Here is an 18,368-nt window from a genome sequence, read left to right as displayed (position 1 = left end):
GGATTTAAACAAAAGCTTTGTTGCAGATTCCTACAAGTTTGTGAATGAATCTGAATGGGAGTGACTTTTTCATTATTATTCAGAGAAGTATCAACGTCCCTTTAGAAGTGATTAACCCTTTGGGAGTATCTCACCAAAATCAATTTTTAATTGCAGAAGATACATTAAACAAGCCTTGTATTTTAGTGCAGACATCTGTGAAAATCAGTGAGCCAATCACACAAGCAGGACATTACATTTCCTGGGGAAGTTCTGTACACCAACTGTGTACAGAAGGCCTCTAGGCACTGCAGATTGAAAATATTTTTTTATAACATTAAATTAACATTGGGCTAGTGTAGCAACATATTTTTTATTTGCTATTTTTCCCACTAAAGTGGAGTTACCCTTTAATCAGCATAAACTGCTTTTCCCTACAAGGAATAAAAATAAATGCATTGTGTTCACCTTCATAAGTACCACTCTCTAGCAGTGCTCCACTTCTCTCTAATTCCATAAACGCTTCCACTGTAATGAAGTTGTAATCCACACCCGGCACCTCCCCTTCTTTAGGCTGCCTTGTGGTGCCTGAAAAAAAGAAGAAATAACAAATGTATATATGATCAAATCTCTTAATTTTCTAACCCAAACTAATTATTACCCTTTTGCATTGTATAGTAGCAGCAGAATGTTGTACTCTATTTAGTACAAATCTTAACAATAAAGATGAACCTCTATTGGTTAACCCTGTGTATCTTAGGCCCTGTACACACGACCGAGTTTCTAGGCAGAATTCAGCCAGAAACTCGGTCGGAGCTGAATTCTGCCGAGAAACCCGGCGTGTGTACACTTTCAGCCGAGGAAGCCGACGAGTTCCTCGTCAAGCCAAATAGAGAACATGTTCTCTATTTCCTCGTTGTTCAATGAGGAAAGTTGGCTCGCCGAGATCCTCGGCGGCTACACACAGAACTTGACGAGCAAAACGATGAGTTTTGCCCGTCGAGTTCCTCGGACGTGTGTATGGGGCCTTAGACTTTGGTCCAAATCATAGCATTTTCCTCTTTGGTGTCCACAGAAAAACAAACATTAAGCAGTTAAAAAATACCCTGTCCAATCGGTATACTGGGTATTCTGTATGACTGGCAGTTGAGAATAGAAAATCTGCTATATCCAGATATTTATTCCAGGCCAAGAAACTTATTCTAAAGCAACAGAAATCAACTGATCTCCATTGCATTAGAATGGCTAAATAGTATGAATGGCACCTTGATATTCTAACTTCAGGGGTGTACTCTAAATCCTAAAAAAACTATGGGGTAGGTGGTTAGAAACCCCAGATATTTATTTCTTTGATCTAATAACCTATAGATTCCTTTAGAATCCTACAAGGCTAGAACATGTTTTCCCCCTCTGTACAGAATTGGACATAGTGTATTGTCATAGCGATGCATATCTAAGTCTCTGCTATGTTGAAATTCCTAAACTATACATTATATATATATATATATATATATATATATATATATATATATATATATATCACACACACACACACACTATTGGCAAGCCTGCCTTTACATGAACTTTAATGGCATCCCAGTTTTAGTCCATAGGGTTCAAAATTGAGTTGACCCACCCTTTGCAGCTATAACAGCTTTGACTCTTCTGGGAAGGCTATCCACAATATTTAGGTGTGTGTCTATGGGAATTTACGACCATTCTTCCAGAAGAACATTTGTGAGGTCAGGCAATAATGTGGACAAGAACGATTGGCTCGCAGGTCTCCGCTCTAAATCCTCCCAAAGGTGTTCTATCAGGTTTAGGTCAGGACTTTATGGACCTTGCTTTGTCCACTGGTGCACAGTTATGTTGGAACAGGAAAGGCCATCTCAAAACTGTTCCCACAAAGTTGGGAGCATGAAATTATCCAAAATATTTTGGTATACTGCTGCCCTAAGAGTTCTCTTCACTGGAACTAAGGGGCCAACCCCAATCCCTGAAAAACAACCCCACACCATAATCCCCCCTCCACCAAATGATATGGACCAGTGTAGATCTACAAAGACATGGATGAGGCTGAGGATTTATCCGAATTTCCTAATTAGATTTTTTTTATATTCTATTTCTTTATTTCTTATTCTATTTTATTCTTTTTGGAAGTTGGAAGACTATTTGAATTCGAAAACTTTTCAAATCGTTTTGAAAGCGAACAAAACGAATCCCGAAACAAAAGTTCTAAAAAAGTCTATTGATCACCCCTGATGTTAACCTCTTCCCTGCCAGTGTCATTTATACACTGTCAGTGCATAATTGTTAGTACTGGTCATTTTATTGGTGTCACTGGTCCCTAAAAGTGTCACTTAGTGTCCAATTTGTCGCAAACCAATCAATATACGCTTATTGAGATTCTTTTTTACCAAAAATATGTAGCAGAATACATATTATTCTAAATTGATGAAGAAGTTAGATTTTTACATTTTTTTATTGGATATGTTTTATAGCAAAGAGTAAAAAATATTGTGTTTTTTTCCAAAACTGTTGCTCTTTTTTTGTTTATAGCGTAAAAAACAAACAAAAAAAAAACAAAAAAAAAACGCAGAGGTGATCAAATACCACTAAAAGAAATCTCTATTCATGGGGGAAAAAAATACCTTCATTTTGTCTGGTTACAGCGTTGCATGCTTGCACAATTTTCAGTTAAAATAACGCAATGTTGTATTGCAAAAAATGACCTGGTTATTAAGGGGCTAAATCCTTTTCGGGGCTGAAGTGGTTAATTCTTAACTCAATAAACAGCAAATGCAAGCTAAATGTTTAGTTGAATGCTTGAAATTGTTGGTCTCCCGAGTTGGCCTTTAAATGGCATCACTGTATAAAAAAATTCCTAAATACACAAAGCAACTAGATAATGTACTTCTTATGTATTTATTTATTATACTGCATATTTTGAGGCACCTCAGGTAGAAAATTGAAGTATTAATATCATGACCCGTGCAATATTTACTTACTACAGTCATACAAGTCAACACACACACTCACACACTCACTCATTCAGGTCAACATTTAGAAAAACAAATTTAACTTTTTGTATTATAAAAAACACAAGTTCCCAGAGGAATCAAATGCATACACACATAAACATCATGTAAAGGTGAAATGAAGTGAGTAGAAAATACTAATGCTGCATTTAAGTAGTGCTTATTACTGGGCCAATGTTTATGTTGTGCACTTGAACATTCAGCTACACTTGAGGGACATGTAGAAAATAGATAAGGCCGGAGGGGAAAAAGATATTCCTGTGACTTAGGCCGCGTACACACGGTCGGTCCAAGCCGATGAAAACAGCCTGAAGTTCAGTTTCATCAGTCCAAACTGACCGTGTGTACGGCCCATCGGTCTGTTGTCCTTCGGACAAAAATTAGAGAACTTGCTTTAAAATCGAACCGATGGACGGCTGCTGACCATCGGTCCAAACCGATGGTTAGTACACAAAAGCATCGGTTCAAAACCCGCGCATGCTCAGAATCAAGTCGACGCATGCTTGGAAGCATTGAACTTCTTTTTTTTTAGCACGTCGTGTGTTTTACGTCATCACGTTCTGACATGATCGGTTTTTGAACTGATGGTGTGTACGCACATCAGACCACTTCAGCGGTGAACCGATGAAAACGCTCCGTCGGACCATTCTCATCGGATGGACCGGTCGTGTGTACGCGGCCTCACAGATCAAGGGTGGAAATGGTAAACACCACATTAATAAGAAATTTCATGGGTACTTGGGCTGCAGACAGAAATAATAGCATCATTCCCAATCTAACTTGTTGTTTGTCCATTACTTATTGATAGAATGCATTTCAGAATATACTTTAAAAGGTACTCCAACAAATATTGAGAAGTATAATATTGAGCAAATCGGTAAAAATGGCAATGGGGAAAACTGCTGTAAACTTTTTGTTTAACATTTACTAGCTTTTTACACTATGGATCAGTCTGTACCTATGAGTAACGACTTGCTGTATTTACTCACATCAGTTCCTACCCCCCCAATCAATTGATATTCCCAAGTCACACAAGCACATGTTCAAAGATATACATATACAGTACTAGATCTAACTGAGACTAGCCATACCATTTTGCTTCAGATTGTGAAAGGAAACTAAAAAAAACTTTGCCGGGGAGGCCGTCAATAGACGTCCTCCCCTTTGCACGCTCCTCACGCACCCCCTGCAGGGAACGCACGGCGTGCACTGTAATCACTGAGTCAATTATACCGGCCCCTTGCCACGTGATTGGCTGTCAGCCAATAACAGCTGATCACGTGATGTAAACAGACGATCGTTAAATCGTTTTTTTTTCTCCTCTCGCTGACAGCGTGAGGAGAGAAAAAGCTTATCACTGGCTTCTGTGCAAGGTACATCAGTCCCGAAGAGGAAGATGCACAGCCATCTTATCTGTGCCTACCAGTGCCGCCTGCCAGTGCCCACAGTGCATAATAGAGGCTTAAATCAGTGTCCATTAGTGCATAACAGTGCCAGCAATCAGTGCCACCTATAAATGCCAATGAGTGCCACCTATCATTGCCCACCAGTGATGCCAATCAGTGCCACCTACCAGTGCTGATCAGTGCCCATCACTGCCACCCATCAGTGCCCATCACTGCCACCCATCATTCCCCATCACTGCCACCTATCACTGCCAATCAGTGGCAGCTATCAGTACCACCTACATGTGCCACCAATTAGTGCCACTTCTCAGTGCCCACCAGTGCCACCTATCAATGCCTGTCAGTGCCACCTATCAATGTCTTTCAGTGCCACCCATCAGTGCCAACTCAGTGCCCAACAGTGCCTCCTCAGTAGTGCCCACCAGTGCTGCCTCTCAGTGCCCATCAGTGTCGTCTTATTAGTGCCCATCAATGCAGCTTATCAGTGCCCATCAGTGTAGCCTATCAGTGCCGCCTTATCAGTGCTCACCAATGCAACCTATTGGTGCCCATCAGTGAAGCCTATTAGTGCCCATCAGTGCAGTTTATCAGTGCCGATCAGTGCAACCTCCTCAGCATACATCAACGAAGGAGGAAAATTACCTGTTTGCTAAACTTTATAACAAAATATAAAACGTTTTTTTATTTTTTATTAAAAAATAAAAGACCCAGAGGTGATCAACTACAACCAAAAGAAAGCTCTATTCGTTAGGAAAAAAAAGATAAAAATTGCATTGGGATACAGCGTTGTATGACCGTGCAATTGTTGTTCAAAGAGTGACAGTGCTGAAAGCTGAAAATTGGTCTGAGCAGGAGGGGGATTTAAGTGCCCAGTAAGCAAGTGGTTAATGAACAGAAGGGAATAAAATTCTCTATCATAGGTTTCACAGCGATACAGAAGTCATAGCATTTACTTTATGGAATTAATTTTATAACAAATTTAGGTTAGCTCTTTTTCCATGTAGAGTTTACTTTAGTATTTAACTAAACTGTTGATTATTCATACCTCTGATGGTCTTTCAGCCATAAAGTTTATTTTGCTGCCATGTCCTAATAAGCTGCCAGAATCCAGTTTTAATTTAACTGAGTGACTTGAAGGTGATGTGCATTTTGCAGTGGCACTCCTTCAAAATGTGGCCAAGTAGCTGTCAATATTAATAAAACATCCAAAACTTAAATAGATCTACTTTAGAACTGTGCGTGAAACTCTGGTTTTATAAGAAAATGGAATATTGCTCCATCAATCTGAAAGAGAAAGTGTAAAAGAAAAAAGCTCCTGAATAAAACATCCCCTGGCAACTAACATGCTTTTGCAAGAAGTAGTGGATTAAAATATGCCTATGCTTATTATTCATACAAATAAGCCTGCTTTTCACAGCTTTCTCAGTATGTAATAGATGTTCTCTCTACAGCTCCATTTGCTGTTGTTGATTATCATCCTACACTGGCATTGCTTACAGTAGTTATTCCTAAATCTCGCCTACGGACACTAAATGCACATTGAAGAAATGCCTCCACTGTACTAAAAAAAAATGAAAAAATACAACAATATTATCAAGTCTGGGAAAATGCTTGCAAATATTTTTTTGTTTTTATTAACATTGCAAAGTCAGCACAGCAAGCTTTTATTAACCTATATTGCATGCACATGACAAAGCTAAACAGCTGGAAAGAATTTAGCCTAAAGTGGCAAACCTTAACTTTTGTATAACAATATTCCTCTTGAGAGCATCACCAGTACCAGAAACTTGATCGCTGGTGCCAATGATTCACTTAGCCCTTTCTTTAAGATGCCCCTTTCCTTCCCCACAATGAACCCTTTCCCCCCTCATCCAACACTTTACTCTCTTGTACTACAGTGTTTAAATAGACAATAGTTTAAAGAAAAAAGAATGAAGCTAGATCAGTTGTTATGCAATTCCAAGGAATCACAATCACATGCCAGCAAAATTTGGAAATTTGTAGGAGAAAAAAGCCCAATGGATGGTACCGATTGTAATAATAATTAAAATTAAAAACGTCAATTAAAATGACCGTGTGTGGGGAAAACGTTGTTTTATGTGTTGTGAAAAGCGACAAAAAAAAATTGAAGCATGCTTCAATTTTTTGTGTCGTTTTTCAAAACGTCATTTTTTGTGTCACAAAAAATCACTGTGTGTAGCTAAAACGACATTTAAAACGACATTTTTAAACCCGGGCATGCTCAGAAGCTAGTTATGAAGCGAGCTTCAATGGAAAAAAGTGCTGAACGTAACCGCGCTTTGCTAGAGCATTTTGAAAAAATGATGGTGTGTAGGTAACGTCTTTTTTGAAAATGAAGTTTCAAAAACGTAGTTTTTTTACTTCACAAAAAAATGTTGTTTTTTGTCATCACATAAAGTGAACGCGGTGTGATGAAAAGGTGTGTACGCGGCATTAGTCCCACATAAACGACATGAACGGGGTTATTTACTAAAGGCAAATCCACTTAGTACTACAAGTGCACTGCCAGTGCACTTGAAATGGCACTTGGAAGTGCAGTCGCTGTAGATCCGATACAGACAGAAGAACAGGAAGTGAGGATTTCTCATAAGAAATAAGGACATTTAAAAGCTAAATCGAAGGATGAGGTAAGTGAAGGAGGACTCCACTAAGGTAATGGAAGCTATTTAGAGGAAACATTTTTTACATTTACAACCCCTTTAAGGAAAGTTTACCATAAACTGGTAATCCTGCCATGAAGGTTCTTGGTTAGGCACTCTATGTTACAATGTGACAATGCTCTCCAGAAGAGAAAAAAGGCTCTCTTTGATTAAGTCCATTGTGGGTGAAATGTGTCAAAGAGCCTGAAATTAAAATGATTGTATTTATTATTATTTTTGTTGTTTATAGTTCTGTTTTGTCTCCCAATTGGGTTCCTGTGTTGTCACCCTATCACATGAGCTTTTGATGGACCTTACAAAAAGTTGTTTCAACATACATTACACAGACATGGGGGCAGATCCACGTAGCGCGGTGCATTCTTCTGTCCGGCGTGAAAGAATTTCCGCCGTAAGTTATGGCGATGTAGTGTAACTTAGGCGGCGTAAGGGCGCGCAATTCAAATGTATGTGATGGGGGCGTGTTTTATGTTAATACATCTTGACCCGACGTAAATGACGTTTTTTTTAACTGCGCATACGCGCGCCGTGGGGCTATCCCAGTTCGCATGCTCGAAATGAACCCGCAACAAGCCAATGCTTACGACGTTGACGTCATTCTACGCAAACCCCCTTTCGCGAACGACTTACGCAAACGACATAACATTTTCGAAATTCGACGCAGGAACGACGGCCATACTTAACATAGGATACGCCTCATATAGCAGGGGTAACTATACGCCGAAAAAAGCCTTACGGAAACAACGTAAAAAAATGCGCCGGCCGGACGTACGTTCGTGGATCGCCGTATCTAGCTAATTTGCATACTCTATGCGGAATTCGACGGAAATGCCACCTAGCGGCCAGCGTAAATATGCACCTACGATCCGATGGCGTACTAAGACGTACGCCAGTCGGATCGAGCCCAAATTCAGTTGTATCTTGTTTTGTGGATACAAAACACAGATACGACGGAGCATTTAAAAATTACGCGGCGTATACATAGATACGCTGGCATAATTCGTTTGTGGATCTGGCCCATGGTCTTCTGTTGCCAACATTAGAAGGCTCACCATGAGAAATCCCAATCTGAACTGTGCATGCAAGGACATCTATTAAAGAAGCTGACAGGGAGGTGTAAATAAACAATGCATTGGGTCTTGGCATAACTTCCAGGTAAGTATAGTGCTTTCAGGGGGGTGTGCAATACATGCCCTTAGGAAGATGATGCAAAATGTTATGGAAATTTTAAGAGACAGGTTCCTCACTTTTTAATAAGGAAATGTATTACTAGTTTATTTTTTCATATTTAGTAATACAGTAAATGTTGGAAGGAAGCTTGCACAAGTGTTTAAGTCCTATAAACATTTACTCTTAAGCCTCGTACACACAATCGTATTTTCTGTGGACAAAGTGTAGGGCTTTTGTCTAAAGGGTGTTGGCTGTGAACTTGGATTGAATGCAAAGAGAAACTACGTGGTTTTTCAGCTTCTTTGGGGAAAATCCGACAACAATTGTCCGATGGAGTGTACCAACGGTCGTATTTTCTAACAAAAGCCTGCCATCACACAATTCCTGTCGGAAAATCCGATTGTGTGTGTACGAGCCTTTAAATGTAAACACCACAATAACAAAAATAATTCAAAATACTGTACTTTCTCTTTAAACTGGCCTCTCAATGTGTATAAGGACGTACACCTTGAAGTTGGATTAGTTTCAAATGATATCTTTTAAGCTCCAAAGTGCAGGTTGCCTTGTAAAAAGTTATTAAAATCATTCTACTAGAATAATCATCCATCACAACATAGTCCAACATCTATCTTTCTAAAGTTACCTAAAATTATATTATATAGCTAGGGTTTGTTGTATGGTGATGTGGTTATAGGCAAAAATGCTTTCTTATGCCCCGTACACACGATCAGAATTTTTCCGATGGAAAAAGTCAGATGGACTTTTTCCATCGGATTTTCCGATCGTGTGTAGCCCCAATTGAGTTTTTTCATCGGAAATTCCGATGAATTCCATCGAAGTTTAGATATAGAACATGTTATATATTAATGGAATTCTGTCGGAATTCCGATGTGATTTGGCCAGGCAAAAGCATAACACTTTTGCTGTATCTGTTCACTAATTTGTCTAATGCCCCATACATACGAGCGGAATTTCCACCAGCAAAAGTCTGATGTGAGCTTTTCATCGGAAATTCCAACCATGTGTATGCTCCATCAGACGTTTGCTGTTGAAATTTCTGCCAGCAAAAGTATGAGAGCAGGTTCTCAATTTTTCAGACGGAAAAAATTCCTATCGGAAAATCCGTTTGTATGCAATTCCGACGTGAAAAAAACACGCATGAAACAATTTGACGCATGCTCGGAAGCATTGAGCTTCTTTTTCTTGCCTCGTCGTAGTGTTATATGTCACCGCGTTTTTAACGCTCAAAAGTTCAGAGAACTTTTGTGTGACCGTGTGTATGCAAGCCAAGCTTGAGCAGAATTCCGTTGGAAAAACCATCCAAAGTTTTTCCGACGGGAATTTCGCTTGTGTGTACAGGGCATAACTGTGCAATTCCAGTGCACAGCAGATCATACCTAGCTGTCCCCTCATTGCAGGTGATAAGTTCTGCCCTCTTATTGCAGTCATTATTTATGTTAATATAGATAGCCTGGGCTTGGATATGCTTCATCCTTGCACTGTTCCCCATTAGCTTTACTAGCAGGAAGTAGTTGTGAGCAAGAAAAAAGGAAAAGTTAAAATATTGTCTGATTCAGGGGCAACCTGTGATATCATTCTTACCCTCCAAACTTCTAATATTTCACTAATTAAATAGGTATTCAGAGCAAGGATATTTTTTAGCTTTCTGTGTGCATTTGAGTTAGGTTATATCATTACTTCTTTTTTTACATAAAAGTAGATGCTGAAGCTCACAGTTCAGAATTCAATGAACAGCACATAGATAAAATAATTTGCATCTGGTATGCTTATTTCAGCTGCTACCATTAAATAATGCTGTATATTGAGAGGCACTGGTAAAGCATAGCTTTCCATCGTTTCTGCTGTCTGATCTCCTGGGAAGTGTGTCTGATTAAAATGACACTGTCATATGCGCAAAGCAAATCAAACAAGTTTGAAAGAAATTCTAGGCAGACAGAAACAAAAAATGTCTTATAAAATCAGGAGCATATTTGTTGTTTTCAGTGAAAAAAACATAAACCCAAAAATGCAACTCTAAAGAATTATATTTTTTGCATACTTACATTGGGCTAGCTTGGCTGGATTTAAATATTCATATCTGAAATCTGGGAGACCCTGGGGATGCTGTAAAACACTACAGTAGTAATGAGCGGCTTTCCGTCTGCACATTAAACACAGGGAGAAGCTTGCTTGGCATCTCCATAATTCACAGAATATCTTGTATTTTTTTCAGTGAACACATGGCATTATTTGATTGGCTGAGGTTTGGTGGAGGAATGGTGATGTCACGATTTCCACCTCATCCAATTAGAGAATGCCATGTACAGAGAGAAAGATGGTCACAAGATCACAACTTTACCTGCATGGGGCATGGCCTACTAAAGTGATTTGCAGAATTCTCAGAGTCCCTTCAGATATCACATATACTATAGTTACTGGACCAAGCTGGACCCATGTAAATATGCCAAAAATCTAATCTCAGCAGTCCAGCTTTAAAGTATTCTTCAGACATACAACCCACCATTAATATACTAATGAAATGTTTAAACAGAACCATTCTATTTTCATTACATACCTTATTTTAGACCCAGTGACATTTACCCAGCGTATCAGTGCTTATCTATGCAATGGAGGCAGACCAAGGCTGTTGGAAGGGTGCTGTATATAGTTTCCTGAAAACATCACAGCACTCTGCCTCTTTATTTTTACTGCCCTCTGCCCTGATGCAAGTAGTGGGCATGAAAGTTAGAATTAAAATCTATGGGCAGGATGGACAAAGTAAAACTGTAAAGAAATTATGCTGCCAACCAGCTGATCAAAAAAAAAAAAACACAAAGATTCCCTCATTCAGACACCCAAGGCGGATGGAGAAATCCTGCCCGCTGCACTATTGTATTCTGACAGTGGGGACTATTGGGTGCATGTGCTGATTAAGTGAACATTTTCCAACAGTCCTGTTATGCCGCATACACACTATCGGGCTTTTGCAGGGCCAAAAGCACATCGGAATTCCGACGGAATTCCATTGGAGTAAAATAGAACATGTTCTGTATTTAAACTCCGATGGAATTCATCAGAATTTCCGATGGAATTTCTCTGATAGGGCATACACATGGTTGGAATTTTCTATGGAAAAAGTCAGTCTGACTTTTTCCATTGGAAATTCCGATCATGTGTACGGGGCTTAAGAGAGAAGCTGATTGTTTGATAGATGGTTATATCGCAAAATTTGGCCGATCAATGCTGAACTGGTCGAATTTGAAAACATCCATAGCCAAATTAAGACTTTATACAGTAGGTCAGTTCAACAATTATATATCCCATTCTTTCACAATAAAAAAGGGACATGTCAAGGCAATCTACTCAGGAACAACCACCATTATGGCTATTAGGGGGCCTATTGAATACATGTATTCTTTTTTAAGGTGTGTGTCAAAGCAAACATTATTTTGAGTTTTAGGTTGAAGACCTGTCAGGTTTGTACTGCTATCCAGGGCTTTGTTAGAGAGATTAATTCCCATTTCTTGTCCTGCGAACAATGTATTACCAGACAGAAAGTGAGGGTAACTCTCCAACACCAACATAAGCAAAAATAAAAATATTATTTAGAAGCGTAGGGCAAGGCTTGAACCTCTGTTGGATTCTTAATTCTGGTTGTGTCCTTGTTGCATATTTGACCTCACTTCCTATCTGGTGAAACTGTTGTTAGCAGGACAGAAAATGAGGGTAAGATCACAGTTAAAACCCATCAAGAGTTTTAATCCATAAATACTGGAAAATAGAAAATGGAAAAAAAGATTGGCTTGACTTATACTTTAAGTCTTGGAAAGCAGGTCCACTCTGCAAGATATGTATCAACTCATTCAATTCATCAAACAATTTCAACCTCAGGTATAAAAGGGCTAGTTCTTCCTTTTCAAATTCAACCGCTTGCCGGCCATTAAATGACGACTGGGGTAAAGGTACGTGTGCCCGGTGGCCGCGATGTCCACCGGGCACCCGCGATTGCCAGTGACACAGCCAAGGAAGTGGATCTGTGTGTGTAAACACACAGATCCATGTCCTGTCAGAGGAGACTGATGGTGTGTTCCCATTACAGCGGAATACCAGTCGGTCTCCTCGCTTTGTGAGTCCCCTCCCCCTACAGTTAGAATCACTTCCTAGGACACACATTTAACCACTTGATCGCCCCCTAGTGTTAGCCCCTTCCCTGCCAGACACATTTACACAGTAATCAATGCATTTTTATAGCACTGATCGCTGTATGAATGTGAATGGTCCCAAAATAGTATTAAAAGTGTCCGATATGAAAACCGCAATATCGCAGTCATGAAAAAAAATCGCAGATCGCCGCCATTACTATTTAATTTACATTTTTTGATAAAAATGGCATAATTCTATCCCCTATTTTGTAGACGCTATAACTTTTGCGCAAACCAATCAATATACGCTTATTGCGATTTTTTTTACCAAAAATAAGTAGAAGAATACATATCGGCCTAAACTGAGGGGAAAAAAAAACATAACAAAAAAACATTGAGATATTTATTATAGCAAAAAGTAAAAAATAGTGTTTTTTTTTTCAAACTTGTCCCTCTTCTTTTATTTATAGCGCAAGAAATAAAAACCGCAGAGGTGATCAAATATCACCAAAATAAAGCTCTATTTGTGGGGGTAAAAATTTGGGTACAGTGTTGCATGACCGCGCAATTTTCATTCAAGGTGCGACAGCGCTGAAAGCTGAAAAAGGGCCCAGGCAGGAAGGGGGTTTAAGTGCCCAGTATTGAGGTGGTTAAATACCAAGGGCTGCTACATAAACATGTTTGAGGTATCTAACCATGCCTTGTTCATTACTAATTATTCACTAGCACTCCATAGCATGTTTTTTCATAGTGGATACAGAGTTGACATCGAACTTGAGCGGTTAACTGGCATTTCATAAATGTTTGAATTCCCCTACACCACTAAGCCTGTCGCCCTGCTGTAGCAGTGTCGTGGATAGAAAACAAAGGTGCGCCATCTCTTGAAACTGGGGAAAGGGTAATAAGAAAAGAGCTAATTTTTTACTCTTGGTGAACTAAACCCATTCAAACATGTATTCACATACATGGAAATTAGAAAAAAAAAAGCTGCAAAAGATAAAAAGTGTCAAGGTTCATTTTACCAAGAGTGTTAATAGGCTGCCCCCAGGAAACGTGTATGCACTGCTGTTTCTCCCTATAGGGAGGATATCAAATATTTTATGTAGCACCTGAAAATAAAATAACCGCGTATCTATTTTTGGGGGCAATGATATAATTTTTGAAGAAGGCAAATGCATTCCGGGTTTGAATTTAGCTTATCAAGATAAATAGAGAAGGCCTGATATTTTAATGTGACATGTGATATGGCTAACTCGCAGGGTTTCTTTTCAGCATATTGTTTGCAAATTGTTGAGCTGGAAGTGTTGGCGAGCATGGTTCTTATTGCTTATTTAACATGAATGTATTTTTCATCTTCAAGCAGAAGAAAACAAATGGATGTTTGTGCTGCAGGCAGCTGTTTGCTGACAAAGTAGAATAAATGTTTAAATAGCATCACATAACCATTCGTCTTCCACTTGATTCCTCCGAGGTGAGTAGTATGACACAAAGCTCCAAAGAATTGCCTTCATTTACTATATGTTTTTATAGCTACTTTGCAAGTACACAGGGGTACATGTCATCTAACAGGGATTACAATTCCTGTGTCGAGTAATTACTTGCTCTAATATTTACAACTTCTTACATTTGGCATTCAGTGGTATTGCAGATTCTAAACAAGAATCTTATATATATCTATATATATCTATATATATAGGCATATATATGGATATATAAAGATATACACCATATTGTCAAAAGTACATGCACATGAACTTTAAGGGCACCCCAGTCTTAGTTCATAGGGTTCAATATGGAGTCGGCCACCCTTTGCAGCTTTAACTCTTCTGGGAAGGCTGTCCACAAGGTTTAGGAGTGTGTCTATGGGAATGTTTGACCATTCTTCCAGAAGCGCATATGTGATGTCAGGCACTGATGTTGGACGAGGAGGCCTGGCCTACAGTCTCCGCTCTAATTCATCTAAAAGGCATTCTATTGGGTTGAGATCAAGACTCTGTGCAGGCCAGTCAAGTTCCTCCACCCCAAGCTCACTCATTCATGGCTTTATATACCTTGCTTTGTGCACTCTGTCCAAATCATTTGGTGGAGGGGGATTATGGTGTGGGGTTGTTTTTCAGGGGTTGGGCTTGGCCCCTTAGGTCCAGTGAAGAGAACTCTTAAGGCATCAGCACACCAAGACATTTTGGACAACTTTGTGGGAACAGTTTGGGAATGGCCCCTTGCTGTTCCAACATGACTGCGTACCAGTGCACAAAGCAAAGTCCATAAAGACATGAATGAGCGAGTTTGGGGTGGAAGAACTTGACTGGCTTGCACAGATTCCTGACCACAACCCGAAAGAACACCTTTGGAATGTGACTGTGAGCCAGGCCTTCTCATCCAACATCAATGCCTGACCTCACAAATGCGCTTCTGGAAGAATGGTTAAGCATTCCCATAGACACAACCTTGAGGACAGCCCTCCCAGAAGAGTTAAAGCTTTTATAGGTGTAAAGGGTGGACCAATGCAATATTGAACCCTATGGACTAAAGCCCCATGCACACTATCTGTTTTCCTGCAGGTTTTTCTCTTCAGGTTTACCAAAACCATGTAGTGCAAGGGCCTGCCTGATTGCATACACATTGAAACTCTTAAGGTGTGACCTCATATTAGATGGTTTTGGTAAACCTGAAGAGAAAAACCTGCAGGAAAACTGATAGTGTGTATGGGGCTTAAGACTGGGATTCCATTAAAGTTCATGTGCGTGTAAAGGCAGGTGTCCCAATACTTTTGACAATATAGTGTGTGTATATATCACTTTGATAGCATACCTTACATTTATAGTATATTTCATTATAATATAGGATTTATAGTATTAATGATAAATATGTCGTTTTAATTTGCTTATTTTAAATCATGTTAATCTGCATATATGTTACCATGCCATGTTCATTTAGAAATGTTGGTAGCCATAAAGCCCCATATACACTATGGGGCAGATCCACAAAGTGAGTACGCCGGCGTATCTACTGATACGCCGGCGTACTTTCAAATTTCCCGCGTCGTATCTTTGTTTTGAATCCTCAAAACAAGATACAATGGCATCTGGGTTAGATCCGACAGGCGTACGGCTTCGTACACCTTCAGATCTAAGATGCAATTCTTCGGCGTCCGCTGGGTGGCGTTCCCGAGTATGCAAATTAGCTATTTCCGACGATCCACGAACGTACGAGCGGCCGTCGCATTCTTTTACGTCGTCTCTAGTCGTCTTTTCCCGGCGTAAAGTTAAAGCTGCTGTTTCGTGGCGTATAGTTAAACCTGCTATGTTAAGTATGGCCGTCGTTCCCGCGTTTAATTTGAATTTTTTTTTTTGTTTGCACAAGTCGTCCGTGAATCGCGGGATGGACGTCCAAGTCAAAACAATGACGTCCTTGCGACGTCATTTCGTGCAATGCACGGCGGGAAATTTAGGGTTCGTTCGGCGCGGGGACGCACTTCATTTAAATGAAACACGCCCCCTACCCGCCCAATTTGAAATCTGCGCCCTTACGTCGCGAGAGATAGACTACGCCGCCGTAACTTACGGCGCAAAATCTTTAAGGATTCAAACCAAACTGCAGTAAGGTATGGCGGCGTAGCGTATCTCAGATACGGTGCGCCGGGGCAGATCTTTGTGGATCTGCCCCTGAGTGTTTAGCCCTGCTGCATGATGCTCTGTCTTTATCATTGGGCAGAGGGAATAGATACACCCTCCAGCTATGTTGCCAGTAGCCTGTCAAACTCTACTCTACTGCTTCAGCTGGATGGGGCTGGGTGGTGCACCCAATGGTACTTTTGTTTAGAGCAGTATGTGCCTGGGGATGACTGCCTAAAACGTAGACTGATTACATTCTGGACATTTGTTCCTGGGTGCATATAGCTCTAAACGTACATACCGCTAGGTGCACTGCCCGGCCCCATCCAGCCGCAGTAGCAGCCAGACTCTCAGTGTTTAATGCTGCGTACACACAATCAGAATTTCTGACAACAAATGTTCGATGTGAGCTTTTGTTCAGATATTCCGACCGTGTGTAGGCTCCATCGGACATTTGCTGTGGGAATTTCCGACAACAAATGTTTAAGAGCCGGTTCTCAATTTTTCCGACAAGAAAAGTTCTTGTTGGAAATTCCGATCATCTGTATGCAATTTCGACGCACAAAAATCCTACGCATGCCCGGAAAAAATTTGATGCATGCTCAGAATCATTGAACTTTATTTTTCCCGGCTCGTCATAGTGTTGTACGTGACAGCGTTCTTGACATTCGGAATTTCCGACAACATTTGTGTGAGCGTGTGTATGCAAAACAAGTTTGAGCCAACATTCCGTCCGAAAATAATCCATGGTTTTGTTGTCAGAATGTCCAATCGTGTGTACGCTGCATGACATGCTACTAGCAGCGGGGCTGGAGGGTGCACCTACACCCTCCAGCAACAGTTAAACACTGGAGCCTCAAGCACCTATATGGAAACAATGGCCCAGATTCTCAAAGGGCTTACGACGGCGCAACGCAATGTAAGCCACCGTAAGTCCTAATCTGGGCCATCGTATCTATGCGACTGATTCTTAGAATCAGTTACGCATAGATATCCATTAGATCCGACAGGCGTAAGGCTCTTACGCTGTCGGATCTTAAATGCAATTTTTTTTTGCCGCTAGGTGTCGCCTCCGTCGTTTTCCCCGTCGAGTATGCAAATTAGCTAAATACGCAAATTCCCGAACGTACGCGTGGTCGTCGCAGTGAAGTTACGACTTTTATGTTAGTTTTGCGCGGCGTAAAGTTGCCCCTGCTATATGAGGGGCAACCAATGTGAAGTATGGCCGTCGTTCCCGTGTTAAAATTTTAAAATTTACGTTGTTTGCGTAAGTCGTTCGTGAATGGGGCTGGACGCCATTTACGTTCACGTCAAAACCAATGACGTCCTTGCGCCGTCATTTGGAGCAATGCACCCTGGGATATTTTCCGGACAGCGCATGCACAGTACGTTCGGCACGGGAACGCGCCTAATTTAAATGCTACACGCCCCCTACCCGGCTAATTTGAATTAGGCGGGCTTGCGCCGGGTGATTTACGCTACGCCGCCGCAACTTTACAGGCAAGTTCTTTGTGAATAAAGCACTTGCCTGTAAAACTTGCGGCGGCGTAACGTAAATCAGATACGTTACGCCCGCACAGTTTTACGCCCATATACGAGAATCTGGCCCAATGTGCTCTGCTGGTTGCTTAACCTTAAATAATGTTCCTGCAGTCTATGTTCAGTAAGGGTGCTGACTGTACAATCTGACATACAGATCAATTCTATGGAATAAAAAAGAAGTTTGTCTATGAAATATTACCATGGAAATATTGTACAAGTAAAAATGAGAAAATCAACAATTTTCCCAGGAAAACCTTTGCTAAATTCCAGGAATACTGACGAAAACACATGACAATTTTACTTACTGTACAATTGCTAGTTTAGAACAGCACTAGGGTTTTGTTAAAGTGAAAGGTAAAAGGGTATTAAATAGCTTGAAATATTTATGTATTTTTAAACCAGCATTGTGCATTGTAATGATCTGCTATAGCCAATCCAGAGATAAATTGTCATTTGAAAAAAATATATATTATCTGCTACTCTTAACCGCTTCAATACCGGGCATTTTCACCCCCTTCCTGCCCAGACCAATTTTTAGTTTTCAGCACTGTCGCACTTTGAATGACAATTGTGCGGTCATGCAACACTGTACCCAAATTAAATCTTTATGTTTTTTTTCCTCACAAATAGAGCTTTTGTTTGGTGGTACTTGATCACCTCTGCGGTTTTTATTTTTTTGCGCTATAAACAAAAGAAGAGCAACAATTTTGAAAAAAACACAATGGGGATGATTTACTAAAACCGGAGAGTGCAAAATCTGGTGCAGCTCTGCACAGAAATTAATCAGCTTCCAGGTTTT

General features: G+C 40.3%; 1 protein-coding gene across 7 annotated transcripts in view; it reads right to left on the bottom strand.

Annotated features, from left to right (window-relative positions):
• Positions 1 to 18,368, bottom strand: part of MAGI2 (membrane associated guanylate kinase, WW and PDZ domain containing 2) — a 979,417-nt gene that overhangs the window by 398,166 nt on the left and 562,883 nt on the right. For all 7 annotated transcript variants that reach the window (XM_040343459.1, XM_040343461.1, XM_040343462.1 and 4 more), the window contains one exon: positions 448 to 567. In XM_040343459.1, the coding sequence (XP_040199393.1) occupies positions 448 to 567 (120 nt within the window). The remainder of the gene's footprint in view (positions 1 to 447; positions 568 to 18,368) is intronic.

Source organism: Rana temporaria, chromosome 3 (genome assembly GCF_905171775.1).
Source record: "Rana temporaria chromosome 3, aRanTem1.1, whole genome shotgun sequence".
In the NCBI taxonomy this organism is placed as follows: Eukaryota; Metazoa; Chordata; class Amphibia; order Anura; family Ranidae; genus Rana; species Rana temporaria.
The sequence above is the reverse complement of the archived record's forward strand: the minus strand, read 5'-3'. Positions and strand labels throughout refer to the sequence as shown.